This window comes from Catharus ustulatus, chromosome 3, assembly GCF_009819885.2.
Source record: "Catharus ustulatus isolate bCatUst1 chromosome 3, bCatUst1.pri.v2, whole genome shotgun sequence".
NCBI lineage: Eukaryota > Metazoa > Chordata > Aves > Passeriformes > Turdidae > Catharus > Catharus ustulatus.
The window spans coordinates 103329764-103354638 of record NC_046223.1 but is presented as its reverse complement, the minus strand read 5'-3'; the positions used below and the strand labels follow the sequence as shown (position 1 = coordinate 103354638).

The 24875-nt window shown below is 39.1% G+C and overlaps 1 protein-coding gene and 1 long non-coding RNA gene across 3 annotated transcripts in view; one reads left to right on the top strand and one right to left on the bottom strand.

The window, feature by feature from the left end:
• The window catches only part of YWHAQ (tyrosine 3-monooxygenase/tryptophan 5-monooxygenase activation protein theta), a 21545-nt gene extending 19575 nt beyond the window's left edge, over positions 1 to 1970 (top strand). The window contains exon 6 of the mRNA XM_033053932.2: positions 901 to 1970. Coding sequence (XP_032909823.1) covers positions 901 to 960 — 60 coding nt within the window. The 3' untranslated portion in view covers positions 961 to 1970. The remainder of the gene's footprint in view (positions 1 to 900) is intronic.
• On the bottom strand, positions 1383 to 24875 carry LOC116993415. 2 transcript variants are annotated; one of them, XR_004417291.2, is made up of 5 exons: positions 24136 to 24875; positions 17943 to 17997; positions 14203 to 16060; positions 11978 to 12059; positions 1383 to 9601 (listed from the first exon to the last, which is right to left on the bottom strand). It is a non-coding gene; the product is annotated as an uncharacterized LOC116993415 (long non-coding RNA). The 2 variants fall into 2 exon arrangements; XR_004417292.2 differs by lacking the exon at positions 24136 to 24875 and adding an exon at positions 23101 to 23120.

The following is a 24875-nucleotide window of genomic DNA, read 5'->3' as shown; positions in this document are numbered from 1 at the left end:
TGAATGTTGCGTAAGTTGATGTCCAACTTCCTGCTGTATAATCTGGAATAACAACCTGGTTAGCTCACATTCTTCCTGATGGCCTTATGGTAGAGGGGAGAAGGGGCATTTAGCCCAACATAATGTATAAGAAGGGGCAAGGAATTAAAACAGTAATCTGTGATCTGTCAGGGAATCTTAATCAAACTTTTTTGATGACTACCTCAAAACAAAGTTTCTTCTGGTGTATACCCAGTGTAGTTTGCTTTATTTGTTTTCCTGATTTTCATTTAAAAGCTCTGAAATTTCAGTGTGCTAAGAATAAAATCAGTTTGAGTATGTTATTATAATGATAAACCATTTGAGGAAAGTGCCTTATGGAACAATTAAGTTGTATTAAAATATGCAACTATGGCAGTTTTTCAGGGAATAGCCTCTCTGAATAATTGCTATATTTAAAATTACAACAACATTTATTATTTCGCAATAGTCCTTCAGTAGAAGTGTCTGTTAGCAGAGTAAAGTGTTTAGCTTCAAAGTGGCAGTCTATACTTGCAGGATTCAGACTGCTTTGTTTGAAATGGAAGTTGCCTGTGCAGCTTCTGTTGAGGCTGTTGGATGGCCTGGAATCTATGGCACAGCTCACTGTGGAGCAGGAGAGCTGGAGTCATTGAGAACATGTCTGCTCTGCCTCTCTGCCTGAGGGGAAAAGCTCATTGTGCTCTGTGCATGTGGACCTCTGTCCAGTTACTTGTCTCCCAGCAAGTACTGGAAGCCAGGGTTGTGCAGTGCCAGAGCACTGGTACTTTGTGGGCATCCTTAAGTCTATTTCTTTATCATTTCCTTACAGTCAGTAGTTGTCCCTTTTTGGAATTCAAGCTGCACTTCTGAAAGCTGACACTGTTTTTCTTTTCTTTCTAGTTATGGACATCAGACAGCGCAGGAGAAGAATGTGATGCTGCAGAAGGTGCAGAAAACTAAACTGCACGTGGGGCGTCATTCTCCCTTTCCTTCTCAAGAAACCTTTTTACACGTCTCCATTCCTTATAGCTCCACTTGGATTTCCTATAGCAAAGAAAACCCATCCATGTGTATGGAAATCAATTTATAGTCTTTTCACACTGCAGCTTTGGGAAAACTCCATTCCTTGATTTGTGTTTGTCCTGGCCTTCCTGGTGTGCGGTTACTGCTGTAGAAAAGTATTAATAGCTTCATTTCATATAAACATAAGTAACTTCCAAACACTTATGTAGCGGACTAAAGTGTACCTGGTATTTAAAAACAAATCTGAAACAGTTCCTGCCAGTTGACTGTGTTTTGTATTACATTAAGATATGAAAATGTAGTTAATTGCAACTAAAGAGTGTTCCACATAGCATTTAAGTCTCCACATTCCCTTCTTATTCTGCAGGGTTTCCTTTCCATAATTGACTTTCACATGCTACTGTGTATTTGTTTCAGTAGGAATATGGAAGTTTTGGGCCAGATCAAGTTGAGCATTTAAAGTTTGGAAAACCATAAATTGAGTTGCTTCCCGTATCATGTAATACAGAAGCTTGTGTGTTCAAAAACAGGGGCTTCTCTTAATCTTCAGTTGCTGCTGTTTAAGTTGATATCCCTTCCCAATAAAAGTTCACTTACACTCCTGCCTTTGTAGTTCTGGTATTCACTTTACTATGTATTAGAAGCAGCATGTTACTGCTGGAGTACAGGCAGTGCTTTTTGGCAGACTAAAGTGCATGTCATTTCTTAATACACTGGAATGGGAAAACCAATTGAAGTTCACATGTCCAAGTATAAAATTTAGTACTTTTCCATGCAGGTTTGTGCACATGTGAGAAGGTGTCAAGTTTGTCCAGTGATTGTTAGAGAGTTTGGACCACTATTGTGTGTTGCTAATCATTGATTGTAGTCCCAAAAAAGCCTTGTGAAAATGTTATGCCCTCTGTAACAGCAAAGTAACATTAAATAAAATTACATTTTATAAACCACCTACTGCTGACTTGTAACAATTCCATATAATAACTTAAGGGCTGGACTTTAAAAAGTGAGTATCTTGTGCTGGAAATGTCTTAAATTTATTGCATACTTCTTAAAAGTCTGCTTTTGAATGAATTTATTTTTAAAAATACCCCAGATTACTTTTCATAGTTAATCTGACATGTGGACTTCTTAATATCTAAACCTGCTAGAGGAAATGGATTCACCTTAGTAACGAACTAAGAAAATCCAGCAAATTTGATACTCTCTCATGGCTTGCAGATATTCTCATCTAAATGATGCAGATTTTTTGTAATCTGTTGGAATGTTCTGCTGTATTCTTTTGTGTTTTTCCTGATGGATCTCATTACAGTGTTCCAGCTACATGTTTAGTAATGCAGAGGAATTTGTCCTGCTCTAGAATGTTAGTTTGTGTGCTGCTACATCGTGATCTGCTTTCTCTTGTTCTTAGACTACATTTAGTGTTACTGTTTTCCCTCATTTTTGAAGCTTTTTGTACCAATACGTTCCTCTGCTTTTTTCTTTTCCTCTCTGGATCCCTTAAGAGTTTTTTTTTTTTTTTTTTCCTAAATCTCTACCTCTTACTTTCCCATGTTGGTGGGTTTTTGAAAATACTTAACTCTTGTTAGTGTTGTGGCTGGACAAGAAATCAGATTATGAAAAAGGATATATATTACTAGTCCTTGAAAGCTTCTGGTGGTTTTTCTTCCACCTTCCATGTTTTTATTCATTCTTTGAGTGTGCAAAATGAGTGTTCCTACAATAAAACTGTTCTGATTCTGTGCTTCAATTGGCATGCATTACTCTGAAAAAAATTGTATCAATTTCATTTTCTTCATGCAGTCACTTTGAATTGCTGTCAAAGTATTGTGTGGCAGGACTCTACATAAACTCATATGCTTCTTAATCAGTGTTTTGGTTTTGTAATTTCCCCTCACCCAGACATTTCTTACTGATACTTTATTTGTTTCATGACTGTTTTAGCTCCTAAGTACTGCCATTCTCTAGTAAAGCTGTTTGGGTACTGACATGTAGCAGTCAGCCTTATCTGCTTATTTAAGGGTTTGCTTTCTTTGCTGTCTTCTGGCTGCTGTCTTAGCTTGCACTACATTGTCAGCTAACACTGTTCTCTTGTTTCTTTTCTTTTGCATCTTGTTGAGAGAGTTGTTAGTTTTCCTTACAGGAACAACAGCTGGGCCATGTATCTAGGTTATAGCTTAATTTATTAAATGTGCTTTGTGATGTTTATCAAGCTGGGCAAACTCTAGCTGTCTCTTGTTGATTGCATCTACATTTTACATGAAAAATAGTCTTGAAACTGCAGCATCAGCATTTAAATTTTAATAATAGTGAATACAGCAGCATCTCTCGTCATTGTTACTTCCAAAATTTGGCCAAGTATTTGCATTTTTTTGGAGGAAATAAGAAATTAAATGTGTAGGGGAAGGGGACAATACCACAAATGAACAGGGATGGATTGTAATTCCCTAAATTACTTTTGCTGAGTCTTTCCCTGCCAGGTAAACTTGGGCAATAAATCATCATATGTAGGAAAAGGGCAGACTGTAATTTATCCTAGATGTTACTGGAAGAGTACAGACGTGAGATTCCCATTGTGCAGCTGAAATCCCAGACTTGTGTAACAAGAACTGCCCTGTTTTGTGCGAGTGTGGCTAGATGACACGACTGCTGAAATCTCCAGCAATTACAGCTTGGCCAGCTTTCAGCTGTGTAAAATGCCTGAGTGGGAAGGGTGAAATGTTAGTACTAGCTTTGGATTACTGCCATGATATTTTCTGCTACACTGCAGAGACTCCAGCTTCCTAGAGGAATGCTTTGTTGTCTTCTGCCACATGGTCATGAGTACACCTGATAATAAAGTGTAGCCTGAAACTGTGACATCAAGTGTTTTAAAAACTTGTATTTCTGTATAGGCAAACTGGTTTAAAGGCAGTTTATAGTGTAGGATCTGTGCATTGACATCAGTATAAGAATTCATGAGCAGAGATTCTGTAAATGCCATTAGAAGTGGCTCATAAGCTTTCTTACTGCAAATCATATTCTTTGTTGTCCAACCTCTTTGCTTAGTTAAATCCTCATTCCTGTCATGGTCGTTGTGACTGTAAAATCCCTGTACTTTGGAAGCAAAAGGACAGTTTGCAAAACCTGTTTGGAGTGAGGAGAGTGGGTCTTTTTTTAGGCCTTGGCTTCAAATCACATATGGCTGCTGATGTTATTGCTGAGCAGATGCTGGGTATTTCCAATCTGTTGTAAATCTGTTGGAAACAATAAAAGAGTCATTCCAGTCCTGTAAAAAGGAGGAAAATGAGAGAGAGATGTTTCTATGCTATTAATTCCTTAAATTGCATTCCTCAGGGAAATCTGGTGCGTGACATCCAGGGAGTGGTAGTTTGGTTTCAGCAGTAACAGCAGTAACAACGCTGTATTTATAGCATTCTTCATATAACTCAAGGCTTCCAAAGAGCTTTTGTGCATGTGTTAAGAGGTACTGGAGCTTCTGTAGTATAGGATGCATGAATCAGCCCAGTGAGGTTTAAAGAATACTTGTGTTTATTCATAGAACAAATTATGCCAACATGAAGCAGGAGGGAACAGAATATCTGGGCTATTATAAAATGGCAGAGTCAAGGTTTTGCCACTCTGATCCCTTCTGAAAAATCCAGGCTGACACAAAAGGCTGCCTTTGTTCTGTTAGCATAATTTCATTGGTTTCAATATATAGGTTACTTGAACTTCATTTATAGGGCTAATTTGATCAGACTGAATGGTCTGAACAAGATCTTGCTATATGATTTTATAGGTTTTAGTGGCTGGTGACTTAATTCACTTTTAATGTTAGAATTAATCAGTTTAAATACAGGATCTTGAGAACATAGTTTTCAATTTTCATATACCAGGTCTTCAGTAGAGTTTTATGCAAACATAGAATAAGCACCCACATAAAACATATTTGAACACTTCAAAGTACAGATACATGTTAAGATACAGCTGTGCCAAAATGCCTCATATAAGTATTAGTGCTCAATAAGCATTGTGTCAAGTGGAAACTCGTGCCAGCTTATTGCTGTTAAGGTTTGTGGTTTGAGAGATGGTTGACAGTTGCATCAGTAGGAGGAACAAGAGGGACTTCTCAAGGAGTACCAGAGCATCACCAAAAGTCTGTATACAGTGGAATTGCAGCTAGAGCAAATTTAACTGACCCAATTTTTGATACTCCATTTTGTCCCTGCCCTCAAGTTTTATACCATCGGTGACAGTTTCAATAATGCTTACCGGGAAACAGAATTTGGACTTTTGCTAGGCCTGTTTGCATTATTTAGCAGCCAAGTTCAAAGCTACTTCACTATGAAATTTCCATTACTACAAATGTGTTTCTAATGATTTGGTTACTCTCCTGCTCTGCTTTACTCCAGCTGTCCTTGCATTGCTCTTCCTTTCTGCCCTGTCCTAAGTCTCTGGAGTGAGGGCTGGGACACTGGGTGGTGGTGGAGAGATGCTCAAAGGCACAAATTGCTCTCATCTCTTGCACATTGAAAATTCTTGAGGGGATGGTCTGCACCCAGGTGCCAGGTGTGTTAGGATCCCAGAGGGGAGAAGATACAGTGAGATGATCATTGCTGAAAGTGTTTTAAGGCAGGAGAATAAGAAAACTAGAGCCTGTCTGAATGTACTGAATGCAAACACTGCTGTCTCTTGTTATTGCCTCCAGAGTGGAAAGGAGTTAGGATCCTTTGTCACTTAAAAGTGAGGGATGTCATGCATGAAGGTCTGGTGTGTGGTCAAGGCTGAAAAGATGTTTATATCTCTGCATATGCTGCTCCATTCAAAACCAGTAGTTTTGATAAATAATAAAAAATACAAATTTGGAGAAATAACAATATAAATGGTTCCTATGGAAGATATAGCCTTAAGTGTGCCAGCGTAATTAAGACTTCTGCTTCGAAGTGGAACAACTTATGCTGTGGTTTATGTTCTTAAAATAAGTCTGGAGGACACCCCCTAGATATCACATCCCACTCACTGCCATCACAGGCACTACACAGTATGTTTATCAGGCTGGTATTAGATTCTTTTCTTCCTTTGGTACTGGAAGCTTGTTCCAGGTCCTCATCCTGCTGATTGCTAGAAATCCAAATAGAAGCTCTCTTAGCTGGTTTCTACCCACTTATTTTTGTGTCAGTGCTGCCTGTTAGTTAAATCTTGTAGCATTCTGCTGTCAGCAGCTCTGCATCAAGAGGAATCTTAGATTAACAGAGTGCTCCAGGACCATTTTGTGGTATGCAGGGATAGTACATTGTGCAGAACTTCAATACATCTGTAACAGTAATTGGTTTTCAGAGGTGGATGCTGCACATCCTTTTCCTCAAGGCTTGGCTGATTTTAGTGAGGATTCAGTTCATTGATGGTCTGCAATAGTTAATTTGTCAGTGATAATTTGGCTGGTAAGAGAAGCAATTTGTTTTGGAGTGCATCTACAAAGAATCTATTGCAAAGGAGAAAAAACAGCTGAGGAAGAAGGAATTGTATTGGTTGCCAAATAGAATGATCTTTAACAGCATGGGTATTGACATTTGAAAGAAATGAACATAACTTCATTTTTCCAAATGGCTGCTCTTTATAAAATGTCTCACTTGTTAGTTCACTGTCTTAAAAGAAAAAAAGGAAATGTTGCTTACCTATCTGTCTTGGTTGTTGAGTCAATTGCAAATATTTTTGTCCAGTTAGAACTGGAGGAGAAATGGTGAATCATTCTTGTTAAAGGCACTTTAATTTTTAAAAGGTGCTCAAGCTTTCCAAATGTAACTTTTTTTTCCCCCATCCAACTACAAATATGAGATACGTATCAGCATCCTGGGGCTTCATATTGCATTCCTTGACTTTCTAAATTTCACTTGTAAATTTCACTTGCTCAGAAAACCAGGCAGGCCTTACTACTAATTAATAAATCACTAGGATTAAGTGGTGCAGTAAGAAAAGTAACAGGAAAGAAAACAAGTTGACTGTTTAGTGGATTTGCAATACTGGAATGTTTTGTTTTTCTCTAACAGTAGGAAATTGCTACACCCACAAAAGGTCTATAATTCAGTGTGTTCTTCTGTTAGTAACCACATCTTTCCTCATCAAGCGCAATCTAGAAATCTGTTACTGCAACAAAGCCAAGGAAAATTGTCATGTTGCCATGGATCGAATCATTAATGTTATTACAGTAAAACTCCACAGCCCTGTCATGGGGAGCATGGCGTACACAATGCATATCCAAACCCTGGGAACTCCCACCTGGCATGCTGACCCTTTCATGAATGATGAATTTTGGACAATCTTTGGTAACTGCAATGGCTACCTAAAATCATGGGATGAAGCCCATTTAAATTAAGACAAGGTAAAAATTATTTATGTAAAGGAATAAAATGCAGTGTTTTCATGTGCTTTAAAAGACAAGAAGGATATTAAGAATTTGACAATGACTTCAGAGTTTATAGCAGAGATGGAAAAAGCCTGCAGTGTCTTTGCAGTTCTTCTGGGGACAAAAAGGAAAAGCTACGTGGATTAATTTAAAGATATAACAAGGCAACTGGAAAGAGTAACCTGTTTCATTCCAGAATTCTGGAGCACCTGAGAGCATTCTTCCTCTGTTGGAGAGGGAAAAAACGCATTTTTATCAAGAAAATCTTAGGATTTCTCTGGTGAGACATAACAAGCAACCACATGCACTTGTACTTGAGTTTGCAGTGGTTGTGATCTTTTCAGAGATGATCTATAGAAGACATTACTCCCTATGTCATGATGAACTTGTTTCTGAACTGCTGAGTTTCTATGGAAGTTCCTTAAGTGTTTTTGAATCCTCTCTGGTGAGAATATTGCTGCATGGTAAAGTTCAAGCAAAGTTCTCTAGTGAAGGATGATGGTTCTAAAAACATCAAGAAATTATGTAGGTAAGTATGAGAAGGCAAAGGAGGATGAGAATTTGGTAGCCAAAGGAAGTGATCCATTGAGGCTGAGTAGAGTTTGGAGAATCTCCACCTAACTTCAGAAAATGAATCAAGCCTTAAACCAAACTACATGGTCACATCTCCAGGTTAAAAAAAAAAAACAACAAATGGGTCCTTTGAGAAGGGACACCAACCTTAGGGAAACACTTGGGCTGCCACTTATTAACTCAAATACTGGATTTATTCAATGAGCACGGTGATTTAGTGGTAAAAGATGGGGGTTGTTTGCATTTGCAGGCATCATGGAAGTCATGCTAAAGCTGCCATAAGGGAAGTAGTGTGCTATTTCCCTATGTGTAAGTTCTATCACTGTTTTTCCATTTGTGTTTATTAACTTTTTTGCCTTAATAACCAGTCCTGCTCTATACAGTCTGAGTGTTTGCCTGTTGAGATGTTCTGCTGAAGGATAAGGATCCAAGCCCTTGGAGTAATTTTTCAAGGCCACCTGGAATCCTTTCAGTCAGCTAGCACTGATGCTGGGTCTCCTGATGATGGTTTGCTCAGAGTAGCACGAGTACTGGATGCTTCCTAAACTACTTACTGAATTAGTTGCTTGATCATTTTAGCAGAAAACCTATTATTTAATTGATAGAATTGAGTCACAGAAACTATTTCCTGTCTAATGAAAACAATGTCCCAAATTATCTACACATTGTGCAATTTTTCTATAAAAAGTTTTTATTGAGAATTAAATTCTGAGATTTACTTTTTTCTCTTTGAAATGAATTTAAAATTGTTAGATCTGATTCTTTCATTAAGCATTCTTGGCCAAAAAAAAAAGTCCTCAAAAGCTCTGGAAGCCATAGCCAAATGGGACTCTGAATTGCATTTCCATCTTCTAAAAGATGGTTGGAAAGGTAACTGTGTGGGAAGGGATCCACTGCAGGGAATCAGTCATGTCCTGGCAGCAAGGATGGACCAGATGACCTAATTTCTCTTTTCCATTGGAGTTGTCTCTGATTCCCCACTAGTCATGCAATCACATGACTGACAACAAGGATAAAAAAATATGGAAAATACATCTCCCAGGGTGACAAATAAATCCTATTATTCTTGATTCCATCACCTTGCAAGCACTGATTAATTGAATGCCATAGAGTCCTATATCATTATGTTGGTCTTTTAGATGAAACCTTTAAACCTGACTTGCCATCTGCTCTGCCTGGAATTCAGCACTGCTTCCTCAGCTGCATGAGACGTCTGCTTGGTGCAGTTGATGCGTGAATAGAAGCAAGACTTGAGAAGAAGGGCTCAAAGAAGCAGTTTTAGGAATAATATACTCTATTGCCCAGTTTTAATGTTACCCCATACAACTCATCTGCAAGACTGTGGAAGTGCAGCACTGTGCTATTTCTCCATTATCATACCTTGTATACATATGACATGAGCTTGCTGTGCCAAAGTCTGCAGTTGGTTAAACTGCCCTTAAGATGGCTTTTTTGCAGCTGTTTATAAACCAGCCGTGACCTGGCTGTCATGATCCAAAGGAGATTTTTTTTTTTCTTTGATTTTTTTTCCCTTTCCCATCACTTGGTGCTTCTTGCTGGCCGAACAGGCTACCTGCTCTTCCTGAGGGAGGTAGCCCAAGATCTTGTAGTGTCAGATCTTATCTGTAAAGAATAGAATGTAAAGAATTTTGGAATCAGCATTTAGATTATTATCAAGGGATAAATCTTTGAAATACTTTTTATTAACATAACCTCATGCTGCAGAGTTTGTGCATGGAATCTTATTCTCATTTGGTGTATCCCATCTGTAATCATTCTCCATTAACATTACTCCCATCATACCTACAAACAAAACCAAACACAAGGCCCAAGAGTCCTGACTGTAGCCTTAAGATAATAATGGATTATAAGAATGCACTTAGAAACACCTGTATTTGAGCAGAGAAGTGAGGGTGTACAAGACAAAGAACTTCAGAAAGCAAAATACAAGAGCAATAAAACACATTGGTGCTTTGATGGAAACTACACAAAACCACTGTATTGTCTGAAAGGAGATGTTTACCCACAACTCTGATTTGCAATTGCTAGATGGATGCTCATCTAGCCAACTGAGATCCAGGAGGAGTTTGCCTCTCAGATCCACTTTGGAAGAACTGTGGTAAGGTTGATTTCCTCCTTGGTAAGAGCAAGTGGAGTAGAGTACTTCTTGCTAGAACTGTTATGTCATATACTTTCTATTACTGCAGAAACCAAGGGCCTCTGCAATGCCCAATCTCTCCTGACCTCTTCTTGTACCTTATTTTTTTTAATAGTTGTGGCTTTGTCCTTTTTTTTGGGTATTTTGGGTTAGAGGATGTTAGAAACCTGGTTTTTAGCTTAGATTTATTGATGACACATTTTATGGGGCCTTCCAGATGACTATTACAGACGTTCTTGGATGTACAAGATTGGCCAAGTCCTGTGTTCCTTTGGCCCTGGTCGTCAGTTCTTTCCTACTCATGTAGCCAAAGGAAGCACTTTCTCCACCCTGCCACCTGTGGAGCCAGAGACATGGACAAGATACAGAGATGTTTTCCATGTGCTGCATTTCTTCTTCTAAAGTATTTTCCTTTCCAAAGCAATCCCAATTTCTAAAACAATGAGAAAAAATCTTCAAGCTCTTAAGAAATATAAATAAATACATGTGTATTATACAAATATCATTTGTTAATAAGAAAAATACTGTGATAATGAAGAAAGTTTAACATTCAGAAATGAGGAGTGTCTGACTGCTGAGGGTCATTTGTGGAAGGAATGACCAAAAATTAAAAATCTTACATTTAACAGGATATTTCCTGTCTGTTCCTGTTTGTTTTTTCCCTTGACTTTTCCTTTTCCAATTAGAATAGACAGATTGCTGCTGTTCAGGGAAACTGCCTCAGAGACCTACTCCACTGAGACAAAAGTAACTGGTAGATGCAGTTTGATGTATTTTTGTTTGGTTTTCTTCCTTGTCACTCAGGTTTCATATCCATTTGCACCCATCCATCTCCAAAACTCTGGTTAGTTATCACTAATTTGTTTACTTACTTTCTTAATTCAAAGATCCTTAGCTTAAAAACTCTACATACTGCTTTAAACAGTGTCGTGGGATAAAATGTGTCTGTCTGAGCCTTACAAATGACAGCAATCCAAACGTTGTGCTGATTCACACTCCCTGCCAGGGATATCTGAAGATTTTCATTAAATAGGAATTACTGGGGTACAAAGCTCCAGTGGCAGCCTGTCCTCTTGGGCCATGTCTCCTCTGCTGACAACCAGTTGCTGCACTGGATACATTCTCTGGAGGATCCCTGAGGTCAGAATTATGCAGTCAATTTAGTCCAATACAAAATCTTCTGCTGTCTCATCTCTGCTTGTCCCTAGTGCCCCTCTTAAGCTGGCATCAGACAGCCTGAATGCAAAACCACACGCAAGGATGAACACCTTTCCATTCTCCCTCCCCTGCTCACATGCTGACCCCCACACTGCATGGTTCCTGAAGAAGAGAAACACATGGGAGGAGCACTCCTCCTCTCTATGGCAAATGCAAATTAGGGTGGATGATGTGGCAACATAACAAAAGCCCAGGTATAAGGACTAACATTCCTACTTGTCAGACTCAAGGCAGCTTTATTCGTCTACTTTGCACTGTGTTTTGGGTCTGGTCTTGTAATGTTTATTATTGGCTCAAACTGATTGACACCAGATTCTCACTCATTAGGCTGTATGATCAAAGTCTCTTTGGGAGTAATATCTTCCAGCAGAGAAAACTCCTGAGTCTTAAACTGCACAAAAAGAAGAGTTGTAAATAAAAGACAAAAATTAAGATCTTCACCAAGGAAAGAAGCTTGGGATCCTTAGCAGAAGCATCAGTCCAAATGACACCCTAGCAGAACACAGGCATGGTCAGCAAACCTGCTTTACTACAATTTCAGGTGTTCTGCATGATCCAATTTCTTTCTACCTTCACAAGTTGGGCTTAAGGGTAAAAACAAATTTAAGCATCAAAAGGCAAACCTTGTTTACAGTCCTCCTGTGCTTTATTGTGTGGGAGGTTGTTTCTGTACTGTTCCAGAATGAAATGTTCTGGTAGTGATGCCTGTAATCAAGGAAACAGGAGAATATGGGATTAATACATAAACAAGATGAGCTGATAATTAGCCACAGAAAATTAGTTCACTAAAGATGTTTAACTCATTAGAATGAAACAATCTAGAGCAGGATTCCTATTACTTTCAACTGAGAAGTGGATTTGGAATCCTCTTTTTAAAATCATAACCTAAAAGATGCACTGTAAGAATGAGAAATAAAAGGTGGGAAAATAATAAGTAATACAGCAGGTAGTTTCAGTTATGTTAGTGTGTGTATAGTGAAATATGTATTTAATTTGTAAGTATTTTTTATATATATTTACATGTGTTTGTGTATATATATGTATTTATTTATGAGATCTGACCATGTCTGCTTGCAGAGGACTGACTTGTTTGATGCTGGAAATTAGTTATAATCAGATGCTAATAACTTTTGGTTACTAAGGACCTAGGCTGACCCCATGCCAGTACCCACACATCATTAGCTGTAAGTTTGCACTCCTGTGAGCCACTCCTACATTTGCATAACTTGGATTTCTGGACTCAGATGGGGACAGAAAAATGTTGTTAAAATTTGGTACTAAATACATTACTTTAATTATGGTGTCTTGGTTGAAGACTATTTAGAAACCATATTTAACAGTAATTACTGGACATGTTGTCTGGAAAAAACATAAATAAAACTCTAAATCCTTAGAGATAAACTCTTCTTTTCTGAGTGTTTTTGTATACAGGTAAGAACAGCCAGTTTACTCATTAATTAAACTTTTCAAATAGCTCATTTGAACATGGTTTAAGTTGTGATAGGAAATACTAGAAGCTTGCACAGTAAAACAGCAATATAAAAACAATAAAGTCATACAAAATAAAAAAAAACCTGCTCAGGTTTACTTTCTACCATATATGCAGTATCTTTGCATTAATAGGAGCAAGACAAGTAGTATCCATTTGAAGATTTTACAAAATATCTCAGACTGTTTTTCTACATTGCATAAATTGCATACACACATTTATAAAGTACCACTGTTTATGGCTTCATATTTTACTGATTATGACTTTTAATAGCTTAGCATCATGCCTCCACTGCTCTTATCATTACACAATAGTGTCAGCCACTAACAAGGAAAATATTTTAATAAAGGCAGCTTCGTTTCAATAATGCTTTAGAGTAATAAAACCATTAAGGCTGGAAGGGACCTATGGAAATCACATGGTTTATATCTTCTCTCAGAGCAAGTCCAACTTCAAAGCTACAGGCTCCTCAGGGCCATGTCTTTCAAACACACATAATGCTAAATCATCCCAATACCCTACATAGCATTAAAAGCATTAATGCAGTCAGTGGTTCTCACTAATCCACTAACAAATACATTACGTTATCCTGTGTTAAAACTAGGCACTACACTATTTCATGTTATATAAACAGAAGTGTTGCTGGGGTTTTTTCTCTCAAGACCTTATTTTCTTTTATTTTATACTATCTTTTTGTTTTATTTTTTTTTGTTTAATGTTAGACCCCTTATTGAACAGTCATTAACTACAAATATATTTGTACAGTCAGTGGTGGTGTTTTTATTCTTGGGGAACTATCACTGGTGAATTATGCTTTAGACTATTTCTTAGATACTCAGGAAGCCAATAATCTGTATTCTCAAGGGAAAAAGACCTGGATTTGTATCAGCTGTGGTAAATGAGAAAACTTGTCCAATAGCAGCACACTAAAATTCAACTGGTTTTAATTTTTGTTCTAATCACTTTAGGGTTGTAAAAGCCCAGAAAAGCGATGTTTTCTTTAATCTCAGTATAATTGCCTCAAAAACAGCAGCAATGCACCCTTGCTTACACTGGCTCCAACAATGCTTTCATCAAAACATGCAGAAGAACTGACTTTTGACAAAAGGGATGGTTTAATTTGCAGTGGACAGTCTGTTGGTCTTACTGATTCCTACTGGGAAATGACTCCTTCAGCAAGGTCTCTGCCAGTAGAGCTGGAAGATGTTGGTACAGACATCTGATCTGTCTGTAATCCTGATAAAGGCTCCTAAGCAGGATGACCACTGTTTTTGGAGTCCAGAGGTCCTGGGCCAACACTGCTGCCCTTACATGGAAAATGTAAGTGGAGGCCCATGAGATCCCACCACAAGTGTTCACCTGTGTCTCAATCTTCCCAGTCAGCCGTCTTGGAGGAGTCTTCCATACAATCCAGAAATCCAATTCCACTCTGCATAACTATTTATGCCTTCCACTCTTTTTTTTTTTTTACCTGTATTTGTGAACACAACACAAATAAATTTTAAAAACCCAACCAGCCAACAAAATAAACTATGAATGTACCTAAGAATTCAGTTTTATTTAATTACTAACAATGATAAACCATATTCAGCATCATTTAACTGGCCAAACTGGAATGGTTTTTGTGAAGCTTAAAGGGAAAAGGAAAGGAGAAGAGAGTACTAAGGAGACAAGAGCAAGAACAAAAGCTCTGATGGCACTATGGAGTTTGGGGGTTTTTTTCTCTTAAACTTCTTTTTGGTCATCTTATTAACCTCATCTTTCGTGGCCCTTTTTATGACCTGTTTCAGGCTCCTCTGCCCTGATCCCACAGTGATCTTTTCTCAATATCCCAGATAAAGCAAGAAAAGTTACCCAGTGCGGACATCTGACAGCAGGGTAAATTTGATTCAGCTGAAGCCAGGTACCCAACTAGCATGGGATCAGAATTTTGCTTCCCCTGTGTGTCTTAGAGATATGAACCATATGAATGTGGTCCTTTGAACCACATTCTTGATGATATTTGTCACACATTTCCTCAGCAACTTCAAAAGTGTTTGAGTCCTTTAATTATAGTGCTGTTTACCTACTATCTTAACTAACAGGCATTTTCTCAGAACAGACATTTCTCAAACACTCCCTTTATTATCTCTTCCCCCAAGTGCAAAAATAATTTACAAAGAGCCATATTAACATCCCTGGTTATATAAAAATCAGTATTATTTTGAGAACAAAAATATTAAAAGAGTAATAAGCAAGTATGAGTTTCCTAGATTTGCAGTAAACTCTGTGCTTGTGCTTTCTGCTTCAGGGACCTTAGAAACTTCTGCCTACCAGTTCTTCACCAATAACACTTTGCAGTCATGTGTGAGAAACATGACCTTGGTGTCACTTTTCATAAAGAAAATTACCCAAGAAAATTACTTTAACATGGGTCTAGCACTGTGCTTGTTTTAAGGTTACTTCCCAGTCCTTTTAAGTTGGTGCTTTAAGTCAGCAGGTGCGTAATAACTATGAACACTGGGCTCTTGAATTGCATATCTAATATACATCACTGTCTATGCTCTACCACTGGAAAACTGATTCACACACAGAAAGGTGAGGACACTTAGACAGAGTCTCTTTAATGGTACCTCAAGTTAGTTACAATTGCAGAATTTTGGCCAGTGGTTTCCTTAGAGTGCCCCATGAGCCAGTGGGAGGGACTCTATAGAATCATATGAAAACATGGTTTTATGTAGAATTTTAATAACAGGGTACAATAAGTTTTCGGAGTTGACTACACTCCAGTGGTCCAAACTGTTTGGAGACTCCTGACCTGGTCTGACATTTGTGATTACAGAATTACCAAAGTGCTCCCAGCTGCCTTATGTTGGCAGAGCTGTGTTACCAGGGCAATCTAAGCTACAGCTCAGTGAATAACACAGCCAGCATATTTGCTGAGGGCAGGTCTCTCGAGGCTCTTTACTACCACTACACAGAATACACTTCCAACCAAACCGCTGCAGGTAGGCCAGGAGAAGGATGAAGACCCTGCATAGGTGTAGAAGGGAAAATGCCTTCTAGTAGCACTGTCCTGCAGCAGGTGTGTCCCTTGGAAATGCCCTTCTCTCTGTCTTCCTGCTGTGTGTCCTATATCAGATGTGGCTGCTGAGCACATCCCAGAGCAGTGTAATCAGGCAGGGCTGGGGAGTGGCGATTCTGTGACTCACATTTCAAGCACACGGAACTGAAAGCCCTGCAGTGGAGAGAAATGAGGCACCATGAAAATGAGACATCAAAGGCATATAAATAAGAAGACATATTAAAATAATGTTGAAATCTCAGCTGATGGGCAGGTGACTTGAATCACACACAAATCTTAAGCAGTTCAAATGCAGTTCCTTCACCAAAGCTCCATCATGAGGATGGCCAGTCTGGGTCACCTGAACACAGGTTGGATGAAATGAGCCAGTGGTCCTCCTGAGCCTGACATCAGTAGGCTGTCTGCAAGTCCAACACACATGCAGGCCCATTTTGAAGTGGTGAACTGCTGCCTCAGATGCAGGCTGCTCATAGAGATTTCCTTCTATTTTTGGAAACAGGTAGTATGTGAAACTTCTGGTCATACAACTTTTTGACAGTGTTCATAGACCTGAGATATTTGGTGAATTTTTCTTTGTAAAGAAATTATATAAAAATAAATCCTCTTGGTCTCACTCACATACTCAGGAAAACTATTTTGTCTGAGAAAGAGCTGTGAGGACTTGGATCCAGATTTCCTGCTAAGCGCAGGCACTAACACCTATTCAGAGTGTGAAGTACTTGCTAGCCTAGAGCAGCAATGGTTCACACTTACGTGGCTCAGATATCAGTGAATTGACAGGGTCAAAAACAAGTAAGGAGAATGAAACCTCTGAACAGGTTGATAGCTTGTAGACACTAAGGACTGCAGCACCTCAGCAAAAAAACTGCCTGCATTCCTCCAGTTCTGGGGTGAATGGGTTTGCTCAGTCAGTGGTGCAATTTAGGGTAACTCTGCCCTGTCCTGCTGCAAAGTCACCGGGTCACTACATGAGCTCCTCTTGTCCTGATCATTCCCCGCTGTTGAGGTGTTAAGATAGTGCCCAGAGGAGCATTAAGACAGGCACACAACTTCTCATTTTACAGAATGAGAATTGTTGCAACATCCCATCACAGCAATTTTTTTAAGAGCATCTGATTCTGTAGGAGGCTCAGGACTCCAGTTCTCACCGTGGAACCCAAGCAAAATGCAAGGTCTTATTTAGTTGGCCCAGGCAGTTATCTCTTTTTAAGAAACCTTCGATGGTGCCTCATTCACAAGTGTGGTCTACTACAGCACTCCTTAGGAATTGCAAGCAACATCTAATGCTACATTCCATGTATTCCATGAACTGCTCTGTATTTGAGGTATTGCCAAAAATCCCTAGAAGGCACAAATCCATTCCAGTGTAGAGCCTTTTTCTAGCCCACTCTTTTTCTGTTTCTTTGTAATGCATCTGTAATGCAGATGGTATAGAATTCAAGAAATGAATTTTCCATAGTATGTTGAAGTCTCCACTTACACCTAAATCCCATATTGTCAACATAGCTTGCAAGGGGAAAAATCCCTTTCAACTCCCATGCATGAGAATAAATCTCATTTGTGAAGCCAGTGAATACTGATTTCAGTTTGTCCAAAAGTTTCATTTGTCTCTTTCATGCAATTTTAAGCCTAAACAGGAACTCTATATATGTATTTAAGGACACAGTACAAATACACACACAAATGTAGAAGCAAAGCAGTCTGCATAAGGTAGAATGCCAGCAGATCTTTCCAAACTCGAACATATGCCATTTCAATCAGTTAAATGTTTTGGGGTGTTTTGTTTTGTTTTGGTTTTTTTACTATGGTAGGTATCCAGTTGTCCAGCTGCCAGCTTTACTTAGGCTGCTGGAGTATACTGGCAGTCAGTTCCCTCTGTGTCTCATACACCAAAATAGTACAGCTGGAAACTGGCCCACATTTCATTACTTCCCACAAGGTCTACATTTGCTGCCTTTATATTAACAATATGCCTAGAATAATGTCTGGTCCTAATGTCTGATGAAAAATACTGCCCAGAAGAAACACATTTTACCTTGTACTTAGATTCTCTTTTCTTCTATTAAATGTCACATCAAAGAAGCTTTTTCCTAGGAGAGAAAAGAGAATTGATAAAATTATCATAATTAAAATTATGTTAACTTCTACCAGCGTCTGTGACAGCTGTTGGGTGGGTAAAAGAAATCACCAGGATATAAGTTAAATCACCAGGATGTATTTTAGATGTATTTTTTTCACATTAGATCCAGTTTTTTTTTCAGTTTGCTTTTTCTTTTCCTTTATTGTAGCCATGAGTTTTACCAAACAATTGCACCGATGAAAAGAAAATCTGATACCAAATAAACAAAGTGAAAAAAAATGGATCCTTTAAGCTTAGGAGGAAGTACATTGCTCTGTGGCTTTCAAACACATTTATAAATGTGATCAAGCAGAAGAGAATGTGTCTGCACTACACATTGCAAGGTTTTTCAGGCCACATGACCTGTTAACATTGTCTAACAGAACTGTCTAAATTACAAAAAGTGATTTAGGATGTGTTTTAAAACTGTGTCTTGCTTCCATTTAAAGCAGTATCACAGCTCTTGTTCCCTGAACAGGGCTGGGATGCCTGTGAAAGTATGAACCATCTTGCCAGAGTGTATCTACAGATGTGGTGTGAAGGTGAGAAAAGTGTATGTGAAACTATCCAGGAAATAAAAAAACTAAGTGCTTTATATTCATCATCCTGCCGTGGAACACTAAAAATCTCTGGAAAGTTCCTGAATGGCTTTGCCATTGACATATGGTGAATCTTAAACATGTATGTCCAGTTGTAAGATGGCAGTACACTCTAAATACGGAAAGGTGTTTTCTGTTTCTCTTAAGATCCCTATTAGGACAAAAGTGCACCAGTCAGATGGCAGAAGTATCTTCATTATTTATACATAAACATGTACCACCTTTCCTAAAAACCGGAAAGGAAGAGATGGAAGACTGGCAGCACCATCTCCTGGCAGATAAAAGAAATAGGGACCACTTAGTGTCAGAATGTAGGGCCAAGTAATTTCTTTGTGGATTTTAAAAAGGCTGTAGCAGGAAGTAACTTCACAAGAGTATATTCCCTCCCTAGGAAGATTAACTCTAATATGCTTCAGGGAAGAAAAGCATTGTGTGATATTATAATTACAGAGAACATATGCTCACAATAATGAAGAACAAATTCAGGATGCTTCTGCCTTTAAAAAGCTCTCTCATGTTGGTCTCTGCTTTCCTTTGTGATACAGTAATAGCAAATTTCAAAACTAGCACAGCAAGTAAGTCAGTCCCGTTGCAGCATATTTATGTAGTCATGGAAGACGGCAGGAGACCACAGAAGTTCCCCAAAGTCAGAAAATATTGAAATATGTATATTTCAAGAGTTGTAGCCAAATTTCTGTCTTGCTGAGTAGATAGGGGAAATGTTGGGAAATGTACTATAAACTCCTGGATCACTAATGTGGAGTGTTATTTTACATATTTTGAAAGTGACAATAGGCCAAACAGCACTAAGCAAGGGTGAGGCCTTCAAAGTAATGAAATGCTGTATGGGAAAGAAAAACATCTGTGGAGATAAAAAAGACTAAGTCAGATGATTTGGTGAAAGACAGACATGGAAGAGAGGAGGAAAAACAGGTAAGGAAGAGAGGAATTAGAGAAACTTCAGAACTTGCACGCCACAGGAGTCCAGATCTCATTTATCAGCAAGAGGGAGAAGACAACCTCAGCAATCAGGCCAAAGTATACCAGTCTTCTGCCTGTTAACTCTTGCAGACCTGTTCTTGCTGTTAGGTCCCCTGTTCCATGGTATGAAACAAACACAAAAGAAACAGAGATCATGTTTTGCAATTGGTTTTTTTTTTCCAATGTTTGGGAGATTATTTCACTTAGAGAAACTCCCAGGTGCTTTTTAAAGAATTATTTTTTCTTTCTGCAGATGATCATGAAAGTGGAAGAAATTTATGAATTTATTAATTCCATCCTTCTTCCAAAGTATGAACACTTCTTGTAAGTCCCTGCACTTCCCAGGACTTTGCCCAAGGTAGATTCAAAAGCCACATGTAATACAGGTTTCAATAATTCCCATGGGAAAATATGCAGCTCTATGAAGCCTACATCTCCCACGGTGGGGAGGAACTCTGCTTATCTCTAGCTCAGAACCAAGATCAGGGCTTTTTCCTCCAGGGATCATTTACTCTTCAAACATTCACAAAACAAAGGTAATCCACCATCTTCCTCCAGGGCATGCCACAGATTCCATCTTCCTTTCCAAACAAACTCCTAAACTGTGTATTTTTGAATCACTCTGGGTAGTGGGTTTACCTCTTTCACCAAGGAACCTTCCTTCTTAAAGGAACCCTTCTTGTGAACAGGGTCAGTTACCCAAACAGCTGTCACTCCACATATCCAGCTTTTATTATTAACACAGGGAAACATACTCACTGCCTGTGTATATTAAACTATTTTCTTTCTTTTATTCAATGTGATGTACTTGTGCTATTTCTCACCAACACACTACATGCTGTTTCCCATTAATTTCTAATTCTATGTATTTAGCACATCCTTGTTTAGTCCCTACTCATATTAATAAAATGGCTCAAATTCCTTACTGTGGAAAAGAAATAATGCATTTTTATTAATACTGAATATCAGCACACTCCAAAAGTGGTCTTGTACTGGACACAAGATGATATATTTGTATAAACAAATTAAGATTAAAAAAAACACACTCAGACATGCCATTAAACTAACTTACTGATACCAAATCAATTATTGTTATTAATGTGAAATAAACAATATTGCTAAATCAGTGACAATTTTAATAATAACTATATACTGTTATGCTATTATTAAATAGCAATAGTCTAAACACTTTAATCTAACAACTCCATTGTGATTGTCTTTGTCAAAACCAAAATCCCAGTTCCATAACCCTAAAACATTTACAGGTAATCAACCTTTATTACTAAAGTGTCCTTGTGAGAAAAGAAGTAAATGGAAGAAAAAAACCTAGTCAGTGGGAAAATTCAAGTGATAAGAGAAAAATCAACTATTTATCTGGCTTTCTGTATCTTCCTTCACATCTTATAAAATAGTGAGAGATAAGGTAGTCCATCCATCAATAAAAAAAACCAGATCTGTACTGGGACCTCTGAAGTCCAATATGTGATCTGGAAATTGGGATACATAGTTCACAGATAAAACAATGGCATTTGAAGAAGTTCCATCTATAGTTGATTCTAAGGCTTGCAGAAAGATCCTGCAATATTAAATCACATCTGACAAAATGGCAAGTGACGATGTTTATAAACGCTGCATGTAACCTTCACCAAATACTCCCAATGATGAGCACTTGTTTAGCTGTTATTAATCTGAAAAGACATCTTAGAAAGCTAGTAAAGTACTTCAACTCTGTATTCAGTGGAGGTCAAAAAATACTGAAAATCACTAGAATGAAGACATGGGTAGAGCACAATTATTTATTATATATTTCAGAATGACTGTACTATATAAAAGACCCCCAAAAACCACAAAACCAAAAGCCAGAAAGCAGAAACATGGATTAATCACACCCATGGAAAGCTAACCACAATAAGACAATCAAACCTATAACTCTGATGGTTATGCCAGATTTCATGAATGACATCAAAGGAAAGAGTCATAAAATTCATAAAACCCAATAATAAATAATTTTCAAGAGGATCTGAAATAATCTGAGATTATTTCAATAATCTTAGTGTACCAGGTGGCAGAAGCTGAAACCCACCAACCTGGCTGCAAAAGCAGTACTAAGAGATGATAAAGCCATGGTAGAAAACTCAAGAGAACCTCCTGAGTCTGCATTCCTCTGCTGGAACACTTCATCATTTGCCTTATCTCTGATCTGTTAAATGAAGATGTTGACTTACAAAGAAGTTCATGACACAAAACAAACAGTGACAAATTCTTAACAAACACTGTTCACCCAGGAAACTCAAGAATGCAATAATTCTTACGGTGCAGTGAAATTCTAACTGTGGTATAAATTCTTGCTTAAAACTTTCTTGGAGTCTAAGAAATGGATTGTATCAAATGTTAAATTATTTTTAAAAAATTATTTCTAAGGGAAAGCTGGACAACTAGTGGCCATTAAAAGTGACACCTATTCTACACAGACTAGTACAAGTATAATTAGTGCAGATGTGGGGAGATGTGATTTACCAGGGAAAGGTCAACAAGGGTTTTGTCAACATTGCTCTTGCCAAGAGAAGTCTTGCCTTACAAACTCAGTTGAAGTCTTTTGAACGTGTCAGCAAGCAGCTGGATAAGAGGGATTGCAGAGATACAGTTTGCTGAGATTTCTGAAAGACTTTCAAGACTTTCTTGCCAAAGGCTCTTAAGAAGACTAAACAACCACAAGATGAGAGAAGATCCCAGCATGGATTGAAATGCAGTTAAGACTAAGCATGTGGTAAGTTTGCACAATGAAACAAAGTCACTAATGCACCTTCTCATCTCTGTGCTTATTCATAAATAATCCAAGTAAGGTGAGGAGTGACAAGACAAAGATTGCTGATGGTATAATATTAATGAAAAGAGAAAAAATGGGTGAGTGGCTGAGAATTGCAGAAAGACCTTCCTCTACTCAGGGCTCATACACCCTCACTGATGCTCCACCATATGGGGGACACATTTGCTCTGGCACAGGACTCAACAGGGACCCCCAGACCTCTGTCATCTGGAATAGCACTGGACACCCACATGCGGGCAACTGTGTGCCCTCAGTGCCTGGCAGGAAAACAACAGATGACCATGAAGACAGACAGATGTAAAGCTATGCACATGAGGAAAACACAGCCCTACATCACATGTGGAATAATGCTGTCTGAACTGACCACTATCCATCAGGAATGGGAGCTGGGAATATTATTTGTAGGACAATGCCAGCCCAGTGGAGATCAACAGCACACTGAATATTACAAATATTCAGAAGCAATACTGACAATAAGGCAGGGAATATTGTTATGCCACTTTATAAATCTACTATGTGCCTCTGTCATGATCACCATACACAGTTCTAGTCCCACCATCACAAACAGGAATAACAGAAATGGCAAAGTTCATAGAACAGCAGCAAACATTTCCTTGGAAAGAAGGAGATTTCACTTGGACTTGTCAGGCCGCAAGAGGAGCCTTACCAGACTGCAAGGGGATTTCACGGAGGCTCTGAAGTGGTGACTGGCATAGAGAAGGCAAACTTGATGCACTGTCCTTTCCAAGCAAGAAGCAGGCTTGGGTCATCACATGGTGTCACAAAATGCCAAGTTGAAAGAAAGGAAAATGGCTGTTCATATATACAGCGACATTGTGGAGTTCCCTGCCACAGGATGATATGGATGCTACAAGTTTACAAGCAGTAGGTCACAGAAATCAGAGAAATCACAGAAATAAAAATCACAGAATGGATAAGGTTGGAAGGGATCACAGTGGATCATCTGGTCCAACCTCCCTGATTAAGCAGGGCTATTCCAGAGCACATGGCAGAGGAGTGTATCCTAGTACTTCTGGACAATCTCTTCCAGTGCTCAATCACTCACACAGTAAAGAAATTCCTCCACATGTTCAGGTGGCACTCCCTGAGCATCACATCAACTGAACAAATGTATGGAGGAGATACAGAGAGGGCTCCTAAGCAAGACACAACCTCTGATTCCAGGAGTCACTAGATGCAAATTGTTGGAAGTTCAAAGCAGACCCACTGGAAGTTTCCCCAGAAGTTTCATCTCTTATAATCTTCTCATCTTTGGGGACAAGGACTGGTAGACACATTCTTGGTTTAAGTGATATATCTGCTTCTATGGTGTTATGAAAAATTGAAAAATGAGTAATGAGATGCTTTTAAAATATTTCAGGTTAACTGATGAGCACCACAGCTTAAGCAGGATGGGAAACGGGGACACCTCCATTTTTGCCAAGTACATCACTTGCAACCATCTTTGCTGCAGGCATCTGCAAAAAGGTAAGAGATTCACCCAGTTCTGGAGAATATTAACCAGAACACCACAGCTGTAACACAAGTACATTTTCTGTGCTTTTGTCTCAATAAGGCATGCTCTTTGGGAACACTTGAGTCATGGATCCATCACTTATTATTTGTATTAAATGCCACAGTCTTCAGTTGTGCTAAGGAAACTACACAAAACCTTGTAAAATCACAGAGTACAGTCACTCACATGGGCTGGGGAGAAGCAGCAAACGCAGCTGTGAGTGGCATCACTGAGCATGCAGGATCTGAGAGGATCAGGGTCCTGCCCAGGCAGGTCCCACCGCACACTGTCCCCAGAGAGGGGCTGCAGAACCCAGAGCCTTCTTCCTTTCCAGGGATCTGTTCCTGCCCTGGGAAGGCCGTGAGGGGGCTGTGGTGAGGATGTCCCAAGAAAGCAGGTGCTCTCAGCAGGAAGAACAGCATTGCCAGCAGGCAGGAGGTGATCCTGCCCCTCAGCCCTGGCGAGGCCACACCTGCATGCTGTGTCCAGTTCTGGGCTCCTCAGTGCAGGAGAGGCATGGAGCCCCTGGAGAGGATCCCCAGCAGAGGCTACACAGATGACGAAGGGACTGGAGCATTTCTCTTATGAGGAAAAGCTGAGAGAGCTGGGCCTATTCAGCCACAAGAGATGACTGAGAAGGGACTTCATCAATGAAATTCAGTCTCTGGAGGGAGGGTGTCAAGAGAATGGAGCCAGACTCCTCTTGGTGCTGCCAAGCAATAGAACAAGACACAATGGGCAGAAATGGATGCTCAGGAAGTTCCACCTCAACACGAGGAAGAAATTTATTGTGCATGCAACCAAGCACTGGAGCAGATTGTCCAGAGGCTGTGTTGTCTCTCTCCCTGAGTATATTCAAGAGCAGTCTTGAATGTAATCCTGTGCCATGGGGTTTAAGATGACCCTGCAGGAGCAGCGAGGTCGGA